The sequence below is a fragment of the Anastrepha ludens genome, chromosome 3 (assembly GCF_028408465.1).
Source record: "Anastrepha ludens isolate Willacy chromosome 3, idAnaLude1.1, whole genome shotgun sequence".
NCBI lineage: Eukaryota > Metazoa > Arthropoda > Insecta > Diptera > Tephritidae > Anastrepha > Anastrepha ludens.
This window is the reverse complement of record NC_071499.1, coordinates 121,696,787-121,717,954: the sequence shown is the minus strand read 5'-3', so window position 1 is coordinate 121,717,954 and position 21,168 is coordinate 121,696,787. Positions and strand designations below refer to the sequence as shown.

The following is a 21,168-nucleotide window of genomic DNA, read 5'->3' as shown; positions in this document are numbered from 1 at the left end:
CTGGGTGGGTGGGTGCGCATTCAAGCCCTGCTTTGCCGCGACCGCGCCGTCGCAACTGCAAACACAAACGACGATCTGAACAAGCGCGCACAGTACATTAAACAGCCTGCATAGGCGAACATATATACGCACACACACAAATACCCCAACGACATTCAACCGTACCTACACCCGCAACGCGTCAACAAATAGCGCTTTCCGTTTGCCACGCTTTTCATGCGACTTGCCGCAGCGCGGTAACTACTATAGCAGCGGCAATTGCTGCCATCACTGTCAATTGTCATGGATTACGCTGTGTCGCGTTAGGTTGTTGAGTGGTCGGACTTAGTAGTCACTAACTCGGAACGGTGCATCACGATCATCCAACGTTCAGTATGTTGTGTGACGGCTGTGGCAATGGCGGCGGCGGTTTAGTGCGCGGTCGATTTTCACGTAGCTATGTAATTCCTTTGAGTAACCACCGATAGTTAAATTATTAAAAGAACAACAATAACAGTGAATAATTTATTCGGTAGTAAGGCGTTGCAAATCGAATTCGACTACGCGCACCACTTATTCGGTGAAGGCGGCACTGACGACGACGACTACTACTACGTACAACGACAATATCCAAATAAGCCGACAACGTGAGCGGTACAAACGAAGACGGAAAGGCGCAACCGATTATCATTGACGGCATTTATTACATATTTACACACACACACATGCATACATACATTCGTTGGGCGGTTGCTTAAGTAACTGCACAGCCATCTCAGAAGATTTGCCGAAAGCCTCTGTATGAGCTTGAACGGTATCCGGTCGCGTTTAGTAGCGAGTGGCGTACACTCGATCCGGACGACGACGACGGCGACAAAGACGCGTACGGCGGTGGTGCAGTGAACGAATTAGTGAACGATTGCGGGCAGTGCGAGCATTTCGTTTGCGGCGGCTGGATTATTCGTCGAACAGTACGCGAGTGGACATCGAAAATAAACGTTTTAGCAGGCAGCGTTAAAAAAAAGTTATGAAAGCGCACAGTACTGAAAAAAGTTAACTTTTTTGAAATCACTATTATTTTCATTTCAAACAAACGATATTTATGTGAAACCGCGTAAAAAGTTAAATCTGCATAAAAAAGTGTTTTTGGTTTTGCTTTAACCGAAAGGTGGTTTGCGTTAAAGGTGACATAAAAAGAAAATTGCTGAGTACGCGCGCACTTAACTGGCAACGCTCAGCGCTGTACACATAAAAGTGAAGATATAGCCCGTTACGGCAGCAAAGGAGCATTCAAAAGCAGCATCATGGAGGACTATTGGGGCCTCAGCAGCACAAATGGTACTTGGGACATTTTGCAAATTATAACTTGAAGAATCAGTGTGTGGTTGCTCTCTATTACGTGAGGTCCATCGGTGATTTAACTAGTTATTTGATGTAAATAATTGTTTTTTTCTGAAAATGAGTTAATATTTTTTTTTAAATCGCAGTTGGAGATAAACTATTGTAAAATTGAAAGTGCACGATTGATGCTGTTGCACTGCAGAAAAAACTTACGCAAAATTATTCGGATATGCTGCTGACTTAATAGTCCTTAGTCGCTTTGTAATTCATGTTTTCTAGTCGCAGTTTTTTAAGCACAATAAGAGCTAAGAGATAAAAGAAAATATTTCACTTCAAAAAATCGCGCAAAACAAGTTTGGAGGAATAAATAATAAGCAGGCCTCTTTTGCGTTGGGATTCGATTTTGAAAGCAAAAAGGTGCAGTGCGTCAACCTTCTTGTGTTAACTTTTACAATTCGTACTAAGATCGAAGCAAATATTTTCACCTTGAAATCACCAAAAAAATAAAATATCTAAAGCATTTCGGAATCAGTAGTTTTTCCAAATACTGACTAAAGACCAATTCAAAAATTTCAATGTGCATAAACATCATCGAAAGTTAAGATGCGATATTTTAATATTTTGGAAGCGAAATGCAGAACAGACTGCAATAAAAGAGCGATTCGATGAAAATCACAAAATTCTTGTACATTTATTGGTGCTTCGAAAATTTCATTCCAATGCTACTATAATTATCTTTATTAAGCTCCTGCGCACTGCAACTAAAAGTCATCTATTGTGCAAAGCCTGTAGAGGTACTCTATATTTTAAGGCTTTTTTTTTAATTTTAACACAATCTGGGGCTTATTGTTTTAAAATTTATATGAGGCAAGCACCACCAAAGTGGAGTAGCCGTTTTCTGCCTAGTGCAGGGCTTTTACAAAGGATGTCTTCTGAATGTTCAGTGTGCATGTCGCAGCATCAGCAGATAATGATTTCAGAGGGCCAATTTTATTTAAGTGCTATCTCAGGCTGCAGTGGCCTGTAAAGTAATCAGTTGGTTAGTCTCAAGGCTGATCTGCTTAGTGAAAGTAGCTTACCAGAAATTCCTCTGTGTTTGTTTCACTTGTCGCAGCTCGATGGGATTTCAGCAGTGTTCAACGAACTTCTTCTCCTACCACACCTCCTATATTTCTGTCTGGAAGATTGTTGGGTAGATACCCATTGGAATCATTACACCCATAATTCACATTCTGTACATACAATTAACTCAAATATACTAGGACGCCCTTTAGTCGATCAAAAATAGTTCAAGATTTTCAGGCCGATAGCATCATTACTTCAATAGCACACAGCTTCTAAGCAGCCAAGTTTACTTAGCGAAATATTTGTTAAGGTTGCTTGCTGGCCGTTATAGAATTAAATTTTTCTCTATTAGTAAATTTTTGAACTAACCAACATAAATGATAGGCTAAGTCATCATTATCTCGATCATCTCGCAATTAAAATGGTTATTCCAATGTTATCTCTAGTTGCCAGCAGTAATCAGTGCCTTTCAACCGGAGCAGCTCATAGAGTTATATACTATCAATCTATACAATCTTACTAAACACACTCAAGCTTTTTTGACATGATCTTTCTTTGCAGTCAATTCCGGCATTGCTGCTATATATTTTAGAAGGTATATCTTGCTTTGTCCCCGACCTTTTGCATACGACGTTGCGCACATTCCTTTTCTGAAACAACATTTTGTATTAAACGGAATAAGAGAAAATCAGAAGCAGTCAGGTCCAGCGAATACGATGGGGGTAATAGGATATAATAGTTCCTATCCACAGTTTTCTAAATGGCTTCTGACTGATACAGCAACATAAGACCGTAAATTGTTATGATAGACCAAGCCCATGTCTGGCTGAATATTATAGTCATCAAATGAATCAACTGTTCAAGGTATAATTGCTCCGTGCTCCATACACCAACAGCAAAATAAACGAAGTATTTCACATACCAACTTTTTCAGCTTCATACGTACAATTTTCTGCATACGGTTATCATACTAAATGTAGGTTCTGTCCAAGAATAACATTCGATGCAGAAAAATATTTCTTTGCGGTATTGAAGAAGCATTTCTTACATACAAAATCGTCTTTCAACGTTGCGAAGACTCCACTTATGTACTTATGTGCCAATCAGCTCATTTGCTATTTCCATGTTTTGTTTTCCTTGTTTGATTATACACCAAGCTTCGTGGCACGAGTTTTGCATTGGAGTAATGAATAAGACTTGAAAAATCGTCACCAAAATCCTATATAAATAAACAAACATTCCAAACTAATTTAATACTAAAAATCAATAAAATGGCAGGCAAATGCTCAAAAAATAATGGAAAATAAACTATTTACGAATGCAATGAAATATACATTAAATTAAATGATAAAATAAACAAATATATGTACGTACGTACTACGAATGAAAAAAAATACAATACTAAAATGAACGCCAAAAATAGTAGCAAAAAAAAAAGACAAATTCAAAAACAAAGACCAAAAATCATTTAAAATAAATCGATGAACAATTGTGTATCGTTTACTCCAGACGATGACGTGAAATGAAATAAAATCAAATGTACAACGTGGCGTATGCGTAACCGAAAAAACAATACGAGCTCTGTGTAAACAGTAAAGCGCATATAAATTACAAAAAGAAACAAGCGGCGATGCATTGAAGCGGAACTGCATAGGAAAAACATAGTGAACAACAACAGAAACAGAAGTACAGCAATACGGCAATGGAAAGATAAAAAATAATGACTGAAACAAAACGAAATAAATGACAACCAAAGCAACTACGAACGAACCAAAATTAAATAAGTAAGGAAGTGCTAAATTCGGTTCGTATCGAACTTCTATAAATGCGCAGATTTTATTAAAATTTAATCAAGACAGCCAGTCTTTTCTGCCACCAAGCAAACTCATAGTCGATGACAGTTATAGCGTAGTAAAAAGAATGCAATGTAATAGATGCCTGGCCGCAGCAATCTACGTATCACAAAGAATCAGTGTGATCGGGCTACGCTAAATGGCATTGGAAAGATAATACATTTTGCTAAAATAACTTCTGAGACAGTTTAGTGATTTCCCAACTCAATAGTGTTTGAGTGTGCGTCAGAGAGGAACGCACATCAGTAGATTAAAATACGGTACATTTTATACTTTTTGCTCGATATTAGCGAACACACAAGCGAGGCGGTGGGAAACCTGTGAGAAATAATGTCTGTAGGCGTGATACTGCAACAGTTTAAATTTTCGCTTCATCGATGCCCTTCCGGTAATTTTGAACAAAAAGATACACCACACGCTGTAAGGCCAATTGTCGAAAATGTGGATAAAGTAAGCGAAGTTGCACTTTTTCGGTTGGCTAGAAGCTAAATATTGCCTGACTAATAAACCATTTGAACCCACTTGGTTGAGACTGAATACAAAAAGGGGTTGTTCAAATCTCCAACCGCGATTCGATGCTGAATCGCAACGAAATCGATCCATTTCTGTAGCGAATGGCAACTGACAATTGAAAATAAGTCATATGGGAGGACAACAGCCAAATCTCGCTCAGCCGGCGCATATCGTCGACCTTTGGCCGTCTTGCTTGATTGCACAGGAGTTGAACATTCATTGCAAGAGTAAAACCTTTCACAACCACTCGAATAATGCTGAATACTAAAAACGAAGGTCGGTATAGCTCATGGTGAAAAGATTTTAAAAGATGTGGCCAAGATCAGACCGGTAATCGCCTCTTAGCGAATTTGAAAGAATTAGACGATGGGCTGAAGTAATCGGCGTCTTAGCAACGATTTGTTTACGAAAAAAGTTCGTTTGTGTTGGTAATAGATGAAGAAAATCAACATAGTCTCCGTTCATATTGTTTCATTGGCGTCTGAACAACGATTGATTGGTCAAATGTGAATACGTGCGCGGAAAATTCGGTTGCGGAGTACCCGGTGTTGTGGCAGCCGAGGTGACTCGCTCAGTTTTGTTTTTCACCATAACTCATGGCCAAACCTGGTAATCTATCATTTCGTGGGTACAGTTCTACACATTTCTCAAGCGGATGGTGACTGACGATGGAAAACGAGTCGTGTAGAAGCACAATAACCGAAAAACATCGTGTTGAAATCGCGTGAGGTGATGCAAACGGTTGTCAAGCCAGGATAGGCTGCCAGGAAGTTTTAGATTAGATTTGATTAGATTTGTGGGGTGCTGGACAAGTTCAAGCACTCAATCAGGAAGACCATTGTACTACACTCGGATGGATTACAGTTGAAGGAATAGAGAGACAGCATAGGTGTAGTATGGATGATACGACGGAAACATTTTTTAGGTCACTCTTGCGCAAATCTCATTGACGAATCTTAAGAGATCCGGAAGAGGAAGAGTATGAACTTTACCCATACTCACTACATCGCACCCCTAAGTCTGATTTTAGGAAACAAGTTGAACAATAAGATGTTAGAAGACACATTACTTGATCACATCATTCGTTGATGTAACTACGAAACCTGGAAGATTGCATTGAAAACGATTGGGTTCGGAATGAACGCCGATTTCCCGTCAATTTTCGAGTGGCTGAAGTTGCCACAGAGTGCTGAATAAAACCTTCATTAGTGCACTGGCACCCTGCGGCGCAGGACATTCTGAGATGCTGTTTCTTTGATAAATAGATTTATTTTTACATAAACCAATTTCTCTTCCTTCACTTCTTGCTCTTCTTCTTCTGGTATGAATTAAATACTTTAACAACATTTTAGTTTGAAAATTTTTGTAGCTCATCTTTGGCTTTCTATTTTGTATAATTTCTCAACGTCTAAATCAACGTAAATTGTCATACAAAAGGCGAACAATTTAGAAATGAAATTAAAGCAGTGCCATATGATGCCAGACCACTACAGTTACCAACACACAAGCGCGCTAGCTAAAGAAAATACATACATACATACATGTATTCATATGTATGCACGGTCGTATACTCAGAAATCGCCATGTAAATATATAAGAATGTTTTAACTAAAATATATCAAGAAATGTTGAATGCAAGGACGGGTGCAAGACGCGTTACGCGAGCGGTAGGGCAATTTTGTATAGCAAGAGAGAGCGAAAAGGAGAGCACAGAAAGATGTGTGTTATGCATGGCAGAACTAGAGTCACGATCAATGTCGTGCATGGGTGCATGGGTTGAGAATGGAATGGAGAGCGCTTGAATGCCTGATTCACTAGATTAGCAACAAAAAGGATAACTGCAAAGAGCAGCACAATTGTCGCGCTACAAAAAAGCTGTAAAGCAACAAAATATGAGACAAGAAAAGAAGCTGTTGAGAAAAGGAGAGCAAGAGAGCAAGAGGGAGAGAGAGCTATTGCGCTAGTGAGCGACCTAAACAGAAGAAAGTAGCATACATACCTACATACATACTAGGTATGTGTGTATAGCGCATAGTATTAGTGCGTTTGCGGATTACTGAAGTGTCGCTTGCCTTCACACTTTCTACAGCCGTTTAACATATACACATACAAGTAAGACAGGGTAGTTCATGTGCTCAAGTAAATAACTGAATAGCCGCATAACTTCACGACGTTGCGGTGATATTGGCGTCTTTTGACAAATACTTGCACATACATATGTTCGTATGTATTTATATACATTCATAAACGACTGATTAAATTAAAGTGAACTTAATTTAGCGTGATTGATATCGTTTTCTTTTCATGCCTTTATTTTCATGTGTATTAACTACTTTTCTGCTACTTGTATGCGTATGTGTATGTGAACGTATGTAGCTGAGTAGACTTGTAGAGTAGTTAAGCGGCATTAAAGCAGAGAATTGTGTATTTTGCAGACATTGCCTGCTTTATGGATAATTTATACTGTTACTATATACATATATATACATACATGTATGTGTATGTGTGCGTGTAAATCAGGATTGAATGATTATTCAGTTAAATAAGGGAATTGTATATTTAAACATAGTGAATACATATGTATGTATGTATGTATGTATGCATGTATCAACATTGATATATGAATTGTTGTGCATACAGTACTATCTCGATAATCCGGACACGCGGTAGTCCGGTCACATCTATAATCCGGACAACTGCATAATTCGGACAGTTTAACATTTTTTACTCTATAATCCGGACATTTTTCAAATTTGCTTCGCAATATGTACATACATATGTATTTTAATTTTTAGTTTGCTTTGTGAGTTTTTCGTAAAATAGCGGTACTTTAACAACAATATATGTATACGAAATGCAACAGCATAAATCACGCGTTGTGTTTATTCTTTAGTGACAAACTGAATTGAGTGGACATTACTATTATGAGCAGTGGAAAATTTAATAAAAGGGCTCATAAAACCCTTACTCTTCAGAAAAAATGTGAAATTTTAGATCTCCTTGATAAAGGAAAGTCATTAAGATGGTTTGAAATAGAATTTGGTGTCAACAAATCTACTGTTTTTGACAAAAAAAAGAAACGTGATGCCATTAGAAAATTCGCGACTAAATGTGAAATGAAATAGTACATACTAAATAAAAAAAATGTTTGATTATGTACAGATGTACATATTATTATGTAAGTATGATATTAAAAAATATTGAAAAAAATTTAATAAAACTATTTATGTACATACATATATCTGAATTGCGTTATGTTCAACGTTTAGTTGAAAAACAAAAATCATCTATAATCCGGGCACCCCCATAATCCGGACGACCCCTAACATTAAGGGTGTCCGGATTATCGAGATAGTACTGTAGTACTGTATTTAAAATTTTCTAAAATTTTTGTTGTTCTGCACTAAAAATGCACCCACTGAGTAGAGGTTATGTGGAGAAGATATAGAAAGTAGCATCAAAAAGGGTTGGTGAAAAGCATTAGTTCGTCAAAGATTTGATTTTATACACATTAATTCGATTGTAAATTCCAGCCATTTTAATCGCTGATTACAGAACTAACGCATTAAATTAAAGGAGAGCCCAGTTGTTCACTAACTTTATTAATTTTAAGAAACACATGAGAACTAAGTTTCTTTACGATATCTCACCAGGGTAACTTGGTGCTAGTGTGGTTTTAGGCTCATTTGACCGAGTTTTGTTTTTAAACTAATTTGTTGCATATTTATTGCATATTTGCAAAGGGTAACGCTTTTGTAATTTTGCGTAAAAATTTCAAGCAAATCGGAGCAAAACTGAGGGAGTTATAGAACTTTGACTGAAAGAAGTTAGCCAGCAGGATTTTAAATTTGAAATGGAATGGCGTTGACCGTTAACGACTAGTAAAATTGTCAGTGCAAAATTTGTGTAGAACGATTTGACTCTCTAACCGCAACTCTAATTAACTTTCGCAGAATTCCTTTGCAAAGGGCTCAAAAAGACTCTTCCTTCATCTGTAGAAGTATTTCATCTCCGGTGACCATTTTCCAGTTTATAATGTTTGTAGAACGTTTTAACACTCTGTTTACCCTCTTAATAAGTTTTTAATCAAACCTCTTTTGGAAGAAGATCAAAAATAGTAATTTTAATGAATTTTTATAAAATGTCTTTAGAAAAAGGGTCAAACAGATATATTCACGTAGAAGCTAAGAAGTTGAATTACGCTTCTTCCTTGATCTGTTCTGCTTAAAATTTTTGTAACATACTTTAACTATTTACCTTTCTAAGATAGTAGTCTGGCCAAATACTAATTTTTTATAGATATTTTTTAGGATTTTTTTTTTTTAAGAAAAGAAATCGTTTTGATTTTATAGTATGTTATTATTGACATCAAATAGCATACAAAAATAATTTTTTTTTTTGACAACAGGATTTTGGCTCTTCAGGACATCTGAAACAAAAAAGTTAAACTGATGATTATTCTACATATAAGCTTGTCATTCTGGCAGATGCTACAATGGAGAAATTTTTTTGAAAAATAACAAAATGGCGGACTATTGAAAAAAATATATGTTTTTCGGGTGGAAACAGGGCTGAACAGAAACCTTAATGAGCTGTCAATAGAACTTCTTCCGGAAGAAGTTCAAAGAGAATCATTCTAATTAATTTTCATAAAAATTCTTTTGCAAAAGGGTAGAAAAGATCGTCTCAAGTAGAAGCTACGGCGTTAAAATACTCTGCGATGCATGTAATTGCGCTTTCTCTTTCATCCATAGGAGGTTTATTTAATATTTTTTCAGTTTAGTAAAATTTTCTGTTTAGTTGTCCTTCTAAAGAACTTTTATAAAACGTCTTTTCAAAGAAGGGTCAAAGGATCCCACCAAGCACATGGTGACCAGAGGGTTAAAATAATAGTCTACGAAAAAATTGCTCGCTAAATATTGCTTTAGAAATATATTTGAAACTATTAGGTGTGCAACTTATTAATTTCTTTGTTTTTTGTGGTTTCTGTAATCCATTAATTTAAGATGAGTAGGGGATTGGCCTTCTGCATCCGAGCCAGGATTCGGGGGCTGCCGATCTGCCTCCAGGCGGGCATGGCGTAGGAATTTCCTCCTCGCTGGTGGAAAGGTTATCCCGCCTTCACTCGATCGTCAGAGCCTCGTTTGTTCTAAACGGGGGGTACGTTTGGGTGGGATAGGCTATGTGTTCGCGTCACCAACCCCATTTTCCCCCATTTAATTATAATTTGTTTATTGAGGCCCTATGCTCCATCTGGGAGCCTCGGGAAAATATATATAGGGGTGCAACTAAGTTCTCGCTGTTTTTTTTTAATAAAAATACAACTTTATTCTGAAAAAATGGTTACAAGTGAATCATTGAATGTATTGCCCATCGCTGGCTACTACTTTTTCCCATCTCCCTGGTAGATCTCGTATACCGTCGCGGTTAAACTGTTCATCTTTTGAGGCTATCCACAGATCAAGCCATTTTTTGATGTCTTCATATGAATGGAACTGCTGGTCAGCTAGACCATGTGCCATCGATCGGAACAGGTGATAATCGGACGGCGCAATATCTGAAGAATATGGCGTGTGGGTTAGGATTTCCCATTTCAGTGTTTCCAGGTAGGTTTTAACGGGTTTGGCAACGTGAAGAATCACTTTTTCATGCCTCTCCGCGTTTTGTGGCCGCTTGTCGCGCAGTGCTCGGCTCAATCGCATCGATTGAAGTCGATACCGATCCATAGTGATGGTTTTGCTTGGTTTTAATAGGTCATAATAAATAACACCAACTTGGTCCCACCAAATACATGGCATAACCTTCACAGCGTGAATATTCGGCCGAGGCGATATCGTAGAAGCATTACCGGGCAGTCCCCATGACTTTCTTTTCTTTGGATTGCTGTAATGAATCTATTTTTCATCACCCGTCACGATGCGATGAAAAAAACCCTTCCATTTTTGCCGCTGGAGCAGTTAGTCACAGGCGAAAAAACGACTTTCAACATCCCTTGGTTTTAACTCATAAGGAACCAATTTCGGCACGTTGTTTCACTTAAAGCAGCATCTCCATAAACTTTTTTTAGCTCTCGATGCGCTTCATCCGCCGTTTTTTCGAATGAAAGAGGAAAATCAACACTTCCCGCAAATGACGATTATTCGGCACAAAATAAGACATTTTCACAAAACCAAAAGTATATGATACCAAAACAAAATCACTAATATGTCGAAACAGTTTGTTTACCATATGTCAAAGCTTGGTTTATGACGTTTCAGTTATGTTTATGTTAAAATCGACTAGCACACACTGCTGGCGGCATCTATTGACAAACAGCGGGAACTTAGTTGAGCACCTAATATATATTTTCAAATAAATTAAATACAGTTTTGACCAAGAAATTGAAACTGTCACTCACTGCAAATTAAGTTTTATTAAGTTTTAGAAAAACACTTTAATGATTACACTACCATTCGGGAAGTCTAACACTTCTTGTCAACTAACTATATTACATATTTTTCCACAGTGTATTTGTCATTGAAAGGGGTGGCTGCCGCAGCGAATAGGTTGATGTGTAACTACGATTCGTAGCACCCAAGTGACAGAAAAAATTATTTTTAATAGCAGTCGTCCTTCGGTAAGCCTCTTAATGTGTTTGTGCATTGAAACGGTCCAGAAACGAATCGCAAGCTCCCCGAATGTGACTTGCAGGTATTTTGGCCCACTCGTGGACAATGGCTTTTTTCAGCGCCTCGAGACTTGGGTCTTGCTCTCCAAAATAGCCCAATGAAAATAATCCATCGGATTCGCTTCGGATAAATTTGAGAGCCATTGTGTGGACGTCATGAAGTTCGGAACGTGTTTTTCAGCCATTCTTGGTTCACTCGAGCTTTGAGGGATGAGACCGTGCCCCGTTGAAACGTCGAAGGTATGCCACCGAAATTTTTGTCTGCCCACAGATTTAAAGCAATCTCCAGAATACTTTCCCGCTCATCTGCGTTTACAGAGGCCCAAATCATTACCTGTGGCGGGTGCTGCCTCCTGGTGGCCAATCGATGACTCAAATTCTCGTACGAACCATCGGTCAAATAAGCCCTATCGTTTTAAGAGTTTAAAAATTACCATTTGGAAAATATTCTCGTCAGAAAATACAATATTCGAAAATTTACCGCTGTCGGCCAAGCGAAGCAACTCCTCCGCTCTCTCAAGTCTGACTTGTTGCTGCTTTGGTGTGAGATCGTGCGCCTTTTGGATGTTGTGAGGATTGAGACCATTTTTCAGTGTGCGGCGGATGCTACGGTCAGATATTTTCAGTTCTTTCGCCTTTTCATGGGCACTTCGCTGGGTATTTCGCTTCGTACTTTTTCAACCATTTCACGTGACGTTGCAGTCTTTTGAGGACCACCTCCATGACGTTTCGCGATGCTACCAGTATTATTGTAACGAGTAATGGTGCGATAAAAAAAAAACTTTTTTTACTTTAAGGTGCTCGAGCTCACGAACAATCGCTAGTTATGATTTTCCAGCCAAATATAATGCAATCACACTATTACGTTTGAAATCCGTTACTGATGTTCTTTGTTCGCGTTTACTCCCGGGCGCTTGTATACAATACAGACAGTCATTTAGCTAACTAACAGACAGCTGATGCCATTGCGAGAGCGGTCTGAAGTTGGTTACACTTCGAGTGCCGGACCCTGTAATTGGCGAAAGAGGCAACGTATTTTTTGCTCGCTTCTAAATCTATCAAGAATTTTTTTGTGCGTTTCTGTCGGAGGATTCATCAATTTCTATTTCAGTGATTTTAACAGATAGTTTCTTATTTTCTATTTTCACTCTTTTCTGGAGATAATCGATAGGCGACCAGTTCTTTCATTGTCACCAATCATTCAATGTCATTTTTTTGTTTTTGTTTGCTTCACTCCTCTCGGGAGCATTGGACCTCGACAAGACTTATCTTGCGTTGGTTTCGTTAGTCAATCTGATTTCTGACAGGGTAGGTGATTAGCCTGCCGCATTCAATGTCATACAAATAAGAAATTACCCATGTGTGTGCCATGGTGTGAAAAATGTCATATTGATGTGTATGAGCCCTTTTTCAAAAAGACATCACTGCAGCTTCTAAAGTTGCCACGTCGGTATGCCACAATTTCTTTCGGATCCCTTTGATGCCTTGCAAATGGAACACTGATTTAAACTTGGCGATTCGGTATTAGTTCTATATGATATTCTGATATTCTTTTATAACTATTTTCAATTACTTTTACAACGATATAAAATGGGAAGCTATGGTATGTGGGTCCTTACCTCTGCCTATGAATGGGCATTGATTGCTACAAATTTTCCATCACAAAATGGCATTAAATTTTTTTGTATTTTAAAGTATTTCAAAAATACACTTATGCCAAAATGTTTGCATTTATGTTTATATTTCATACATATGTTCACTTACATACACATACGCAAATATCCCACTCTATTTATACCCATCTGGCGTGTAAATAAATTGAAATTGCCGTTAAATATTGCGCGCGTGAAAAAATTCCACAATTAAATAATTGCTTGACCGCTTTGTTTTTGATTGAAGCCGACGTCAACTTTTCATTTGACTTTACAACTAATTTCGTTAAATTAATTGATCTCAATTTGACGGATAAAAGCTGAAATAATAAGCAGATGTAGAAGTACAAATTAAAATTAAAGCGAGAAGAGGAAGCCTCGGCATTGCATTGAATGATAAAATTTATTTCAGCTAAGTGATATTAAATGATAGGTTTTATGAAATGTATGTTTCTTCTCGAGGAACCCATCCTTAGGCAAATCAAATCAGTAAGAAAACCACCAGATAGCATCACAAGAATGACACTGGACTGGAAACCGCCAGGGAGCAAAGGTCGCGGTCGACCAAAAATTACTTGGAGAAGGTCGATGCTGCGCGAATTAGCAGATGCCGACATCTCATGGGACAGTGCAAACAGCACAGAACCGTGCAGGATGGAAGAGTAGTGAACAAGGAAAAAAATTAAACTTTCATAAGCCAAGTGGACGAAAAAATTCCTCGAAAACTTACTCAGCATTTGCCTGTAGACTTTTATAGCAAACTTCAACCAAAGTCCTTCTCTCGCGTATCAAACCACTTTAGGCCTCTTCTTGTAAAGGCTTATAAAACAAATTACGACCTTATTGCATCCTTTCGACCCTTGTGCTAAGATTTTACTGTCATTCCGGCATTTTTGATATATCGGACTGGCTTTCCGCCGGAAATGTAGGTAGTTAGGTAGGTAAGTAGAAGTAGAAGTCGGTCTTTAAGCCAACTATCTAAGCACAGTTTACCTGCTACTACTCGTTAAATCTTTAGTTTTAAGTGCAAACCCACCGTTGATCTGGCTGACACTTACGAGTATATCCTTAAGGTCATCAGTGTTATTCAAGAACTCCGAGCCAAAGTACCTAAGCCCAGAGGCATACCACGCAGGACAGAGTCAGAGAAGATGTTTGACCAACCCTTCATCCTCCTCATTCTTGCAGCTTCTGCAATAGTCGAAATGAGGTACCTACGTGCAATCTTTGAGCATGCCGACCTAGGAGACAGTGGCCTTTCATCAAAGCAACTAACATAGAGAGATTTTTTCTGAACCGAGGAAGTAGCGCCTTTGCGCACCTAATGTTCCATTTTGCCTGATGTCTCAAATTTCGAATTCCGCTGTAGCGGACCAATTTATATCTTCAAGCTTAATAAACTCCTACCTATGAGCCAAGGGCTAAAAAAACTGATCCGGGTGTCATATAAACTGCGTTCCTCGTATCGTTTAGATGAGAGGAGTGAAAAACGCTGTACTATAGTCAGCTTCAACACGTTAATAAGACGGATTCCAAGATTCAGTTTCTGAGCCACTCAACTCCGAGTTTCGCTCTTGAAGATGTATTCCATCGAAAAATGATTGCAAATATGGTTTTGTACAATTATCTGTACTCATGGCTCTAAACTGTAATTTGCAGATAAAAAACTTAAAAGTGGGATATACCCGCTTTCAATAAACCTTAATTTTCGTCAGTTGGTGATTGCAGTTGCCCAGTGTTCTTCGAGTAATGCATGGAACAAAACTCTATCTGGTCAATGATTTCCCTCAAACTGAGAGTAGGGACTATTTACAGGGCCGTCAGAGTCAATTTCTTCACTGCTAAGAAAATTCGATTGAAGTAGGCGATCGACTGTAGACCGGCTCTAATTGAGCTGTTCGTCAAATACAGCAGACGCCTTTTGTAATGAGTGCCTAACCAATGACAACTGGCAATTGAGCAGCATATGAGTGATTAGAAAAGAAACTACTCTTCCCCATGTCATTACTCAATACCTTCCCTGGTGCGGGCGGACAACTAATATCTTGTAAGGTCTGACTTATTCGAAACATCCTCGAACAGGTTTACAAACTGCTTGGCTGAAGGGGAAATCTGACTTCCCAATCGACTTGTAGAGCATTCAGTCGTAAGTATGCTATTGTGTTGCAGATAGTATCTGATGAATCACTTTCGCTTTCTCTTACATTGTGGTGGTTTAGTGATTTCATGTACGCTGTCCACAAATTTTAGTAGTCTCTGCTGCACCCATGATTATTACTACAGGAAGAATAAACTTTGTTCTTCTTGACAACTTCTGTGGAAATAAGGCATCCGAGGCTTATATGTAAGCCTCATACTATCGTTGGTATCTGCGGACAACGGACTCAATTTCGTTACCTATTACGACCAAATGGACACTCTCATGTTTTAAAGTACAGACTTTGCTAGGTATTTGGCTGAGCTTCTGAGCTGGAGGATCTTGTAATGTTTAGCTGGATGTTGTTCCATGAATATAGCGACCTACTGTTTAACGCCACACCTATTGACCGCAGGTTCTTATGAGAAACGTTTTCATGTAAGAAATAAACTCAGGAGATCCCTTTACTTGTAGCAAAAGATGCTGAGGGAGCAGTTCTTAAATATATTTTCATCGAAATCTATCTTCGTGATGGACTTGCATTAACAAGCTCTGCAAGCTCATTGAACGGACAAATCTTGAAATGAGGTATCAACCATAAGACACTTGTGGGAATGTATGCATCAGAAGAAGGCTTATATCTCGTTTCTTGAAGACGAGTGTTGAGCCTCTTTTCTTATGGACTGCATAAAACGAGCTCAGCTTCCGACATGCGGACATATGGATATATATTATATAATTTTGTTTTAAAGACTTAGCGCTTACGACTTATACAAATGAGGATGTTTGAGATTGGCTTGATCCCAAAATCGAGCGCAGCTTTGGTTGGTTGGTTGGTTGGTTGAGGTGCTGTCTAGGTGACACGCCCCAAGCTCAATTAGCACACAAGGTGCCATTTTGTTGCACCTCTAGTAAAACTACTGCTGTTATTTAGTCAAACCACCTTGATTTGACTATAAATCTGCCTATGTCATCTATTTTCTTTCCCGCAATTTCTACCTAGTCGTCCATCGGGAATTTAACCAGCATTCTATGTCGTAGAACATCCAGACTTGGGCATAGTATAATCCTCTTGATTGCAGCTTCTACATCTTTCGTTATACGGCCACCCCCATCTTCCTAACATGGTCTCTGGTTAATGTTGTAATTTTAAAGATGTCTGTTCTTGGCTTTCGCAAAAGCTTGCCAGTACTTTGGCCACGTTTCCTTTGCTATTTTGCAGGTATCGGTGTTCCTCTATCTGTCAACAGCCTGCTTCGGGGGCAGCTCCCTGCTACCACTTCGGATGCTATAGAGAAAGACCCCTGTGTTGCCAGCTCATCAACTTTCTCATTTCCTTCTGTGTTCCTATGAAAGTGATGTCTGCCTTGCGTGCTAAGGCATTTAATACTTCTTTGCATTATCTGACAATTTTTGAATTGGTTGTTGGTGACTTTATAGCTAAGTTTTCTGCTTGACTATTCGTAAAAATAAGTGATTCTGATAGTTGTTATGGGTGACTTCTGATTATACCGCAAGCTCCCTTTATCCCGAGAACCTCTGCTTGAAAGATGATATTCCAATCCACCAGCCGAAAGGACTTGGAAGTTTCGAGATCTTTCGAATATACACCTGCGCCGACACCGCAACCCATCTTGGATCCATCGGTTCACTTCTAAACTTGTTCGGGAATGCTAGTCACGTTTTACTTATATTGTTTAACATAACAGGCTTTTGTGCCTTGCCTACCTTGAGAAATATAAAACGCCAAAGCATTTTCTATGTGCACACTCTGCTCTTCCACGGTAGAGCTTGGTGTGGCGTTTTTAAGATACAAGCCGCAGAGGCAAGAAATATGAAAGCAGTACAATAAGTAGTTTGTGTATGTAATGCTGAAAAATTAACATTTTTTGCAAAGCTCTGCAGGTGCATTTTTGCTTTCAAAGCTTTGAAAAGCTTTGTGGATCCTTAGTAAGCCCGCATAGTCTTTTATTTATGAAAACTCGATAATTCCGTTTGGGAGGACGAGTTTTTGAAGGCCTTTAAGCGTACAATTTCTCTATCACAGCTTTGAAAAGCTCTGTGGATCCTTAGTGAGCTCACATACTCTTCTACTTACTAAAGTCCCATTAGGGAGGAAAGTTTATGAGGGCATCTGCGGGATAATTTTTTTTTTTCAAAGCTTTGAAAAGCTCTATGAGTCCTTAGCGAGTTCGGATACTCTTTGATTTTAAACTCAATAGTTTTATTTGAGTGAGGTATCTTACTGCTATCAGGGAGAGAAAAAATAGATTTTCAAAGCTTTAAAAAGCTTTATATTTACATTTTTTCCTTTCAAAGCTTTGAACAGCTCTGTGGATTCTTAGTGAGCTCGCTTACTGTCTTATTATTGTAGCTAAATAGTTCCCTTTGGCTGAAGTCACTTGTTGCATGTCTTCAAATTATTTCATAGGCCTGTTGTCAATTGCAGCGCTTATTCTAGGCGAAGGAAATAATGAAACAAATTGCGCGAATTGGTTAAGCTATATTACTATCGCAGAATCATTGATGCAATAGCAGAATACCAATTTATGACAGCTTTGCGGGACTTGCAAGATTTCGCACTCGTTTCCGTTAGTCAATAAGTCATTTGTTACCGTATTCTAGATTAAACATTTTTCTCAATGGATTACAAATGCGAATTTCTACTTCCGTTCACTGTCTGATTAATGCACTGTTCAAAAATCAAGCAGCGAAATGCTTTCAGCGACTCGAGTGGCGTCTATGATAAATTTCAACTCAAGTGCTTTACAAACAATTTCTCTATTTTAAATGTCACAAATAATTACACACAAATCAAGTGATATACGGAGAAAACAAAACGCTAACAAATTCCATAGTTTCACACTGAGTTTATGAATGTGGAAGGAAATCAATCAAATACAACTCAAATTTACTGAAAGTCATAAACGATTTTCCTCATTTTTAAATATGTGAAAAAGTGGATTAGCGTCAATATATGCAATTTGTTGAAAGTCTACCAAATTACATTTTTATTTATGAAATTACTAGAAACGGAATATGAAAAGCTGTAAAGAAAGCGCCAATTTGGACTTCAATGTGAAAGGCAAATTAATTGCGCTTCGGAAACATAAACCAAATCAACAACAATGCAGCAGATCTGGAAACAATGATTACCCATACATGCCTAATACATACAGCCATTGAAAAGTACAAATACTAAGATTTTATATGAATGCAAGTCTCTAAGTTTGTTCAGCGCAGCCACGTCACTCGCAAAATTTCACTGTTAATTTAGTAATTTAGCGAAACGATTAGTATCAAATACTTGAGCCGCTGCGACTACTGTTTGTTTGCGCATGTACAGGGTGCACAAAATGCCAAATATATGCACGTACATACATACATATGCAAATTAGTGAGTTGTTTTCATTGCTTCAATCGCTTGAGCCGCCGTTGCCAACATTGCGCGCGCCCTGCTGTACGATTAGCTATGCCGCCGCGGCTAATGAGCGTAATTACCGCTCTATTAGTGATCGTGCTGAATTTGACAATAAAATGCACACACACACACACACACACGAGAGCTCTCACCAAGAAAAGGCGCTGCATGTGGTCCCTCATGAAGACAACTGCACTTTTGGCGCTATCAATAAATGGCGCACAACAATTTGTGGCGCTCTGCTCATTAGCGTCAATGTGGCATGCCGCTTATTGAAATATGCGCGAAAATGGAAAAACAAACATTTAAAAAGGGCAAAATGCGCGGCATGCAAGATTATTAAATAATTAAAAAGTCAAATGACAGCGAAATTATGTCTTGCTTATTTGTGTATTTACGTATAGGGGCGTGTGTGTGTGTGTGTATGCAGTAACGATGCTTATCTTTGCCGACGCTCTGTAATCTCAATGAAATGTCATTTGCATAAAAATAGTGCAAGCGCTGAGGAAGGCGCCCCTCAGCGCGTATTAAACCGCATCCGCCCTGATGAGTTACAGCGCATCGTTTTGATCGACGTGGCGCGTTGTTGTAAATAAATTGTTTTTAATTATTTACGAAGTGCATTAGTATTTTTGGCTATGCAGTTCCTTTAGTAAATACTGCAAAATAATCAATAAAAAAATAATTTAATAATAAATTTTACTTTTTCTTGTTCTTCTTGAGCGGCGCGATAACCGCTTAAGCCATTTTTTGGTCAAGTTTAACAATGCGCGACAGTCGTTTCTTACCCCTGCTAACCGGCGCCAATTGCGCAAACCAAGTGAAGCCAAGTCTTCCTCTTTCTCTGCTACCACCAGCTGGAACCGCATCAAATACTTTCAGAGCTGGAGTGTTTGTCTCCATTCAGATGACATGATCAAGCCAAGGTAGCCGCTGGATCTTTATTCGCTGCGCGAATCGTCGTAAAGCTCATACAGCTCACTGTTCCATCGCCTGCCTTCGGCGTTGCCAACATGCAAAGGTCCAAAAATCTTCCGCAGAATCTTTCTCTCAAACACTCCAAGCGTTTCTTCATCGGATGTTGTCATCGTCCACGCTTCTGCGCCATATGTTAGGACGGGCATGATGAGAGCCTTGTAGAGTGTTAATTTTGTTCGATAGGACTTTACTACTCCATTGCCTATAACTGCTCATAACTGTCAACAGTGACGTGGGCGCCGATGCGCGAGTGCGCCGACTGTTTGTTTGATGACAGGAGGTACTTCGTTTTGTCCTCGTTCACCACCAGACCCATTCGCTTTGCCTCCTTATCCAGTTTGGAGAAGGCAGAACTAACAGCGCAGTTGTTAAGGCCGATGATGTCAATATCATCTTATGAAAAACTGTGCCTGAGCGATTAACTTCTACAGCTCGCACGAACTTTACCAGTATCAGATTAAAGAAGTCACACGACAGCGAGTCACACTCTCTGAAACCTCGCCGCAATAAAATAAGCAACTCCATTTCGTGCTGTCGAATGCAGCTTTGAAATCGGCACAAAGATCGTGTGCGCCGATTCTCCTGTGCAGAGCACACTTAAATTCCAATCGGTAGGTATGCTTTCATCCGGCCATAGCTCAGCCGGCAGTTCGTCGGCTCCCTAGACAAACCTAGGGTATGAATTCTGCAAGACAAATTTTCTAAAGCTACGGATGCGTAGTTTGCCAGTTGGTAAACGAACAAATTTTATTGAGATAAAGTATTTGTTTTTGGTTGACATTCTACAAAAACTTAATTTTTAAGAATAATTTCTTTTTCAAAACAAATTTAAAAAAATTCACTAAATATGTTAAAAATTAATAAATAAACTTGTCAAATTGAAAAATTTTTTAAAATCGTGTTGTGAAAAAAAATTTTTTTTACTCAAAATTTTTCGCTAAAATTTTTGTTTACTCTACAATTTTTTCTTATAAATTTTCGAATTTTTATTTGAAAAATTTGGTGAAGAAGCATAGGTATACTTTTACTCTAGAAATTTATTTATTATGGTGAAGAATATAATTTTTTATACTCTCAAAATTAGTTTTTTTGAATTTTTAAAATGTTATATGAAAAACTGAGTGAAAAAAATAATTTGTATACTCTCAACTTTTTTTTTGTTTTTTGAATTTTTTAATTTTTATTTGAAAAACTGGTTTTGAAAATTTAAACAACTGCACAGTCCGTTTGTCGGATGTGGGTTGGTGAATGGTATATTTTTTGTGTAACTGCTCGCCTGACTTAGGCTCATTAGTCTTGTGTAGCACATTTTGACCATTTCGCAGTATTAAATGCAATGAAAGAAATCTGGAAAAAGGTAATTTAGAGTTTCATAACTGCTAGATTTCTGAAAATCAAGCGGGAGAAGCTGAAAATCTTAAGTTCCTTCTTCTTTCGAGGTGTACGCCATCAACTGCTTTCTTTTTGAAAAAGTTTTAGAAATAAATAATTCAACATTTTTCAATAATTTTGGGTTCATTAGAAAGAATAAGCCTTCCGATAAATTGCAGAGTACAACATCA

At 38.3% G+C, this 21,168-nt stretch overlaps 1 protein-coding gene across 2 annotated transcripts in view; it reads left to right on the top strand.

The window, feature by feature from the left end:
* The first annotated feature begins 300 nt into the window (after positions 1-300).
* Positions 301-21,168, top strand: part of LOC128858953 (sodium/potassium/calcium exchanger 3-like) — a 37,839-nt gene continuing 16,971 nt past the window's right edge. The window contains exon 1 of one of the 2 annotated variants that reach the window (XM_054095570.1): positions 301-1,317. In XM_054095570.1, the coding sequence (XP_053951545.1) occupies positions 1,284-1,317 (34 nt within the window). In that variant the 5' untranslated portion in view covers positions 301-1,283. The remainder of the gene's footprint in view (positions 1,318-21,168) is intronic. The other variant, XM_054095569.1, reaches the window with a different exon arrangement.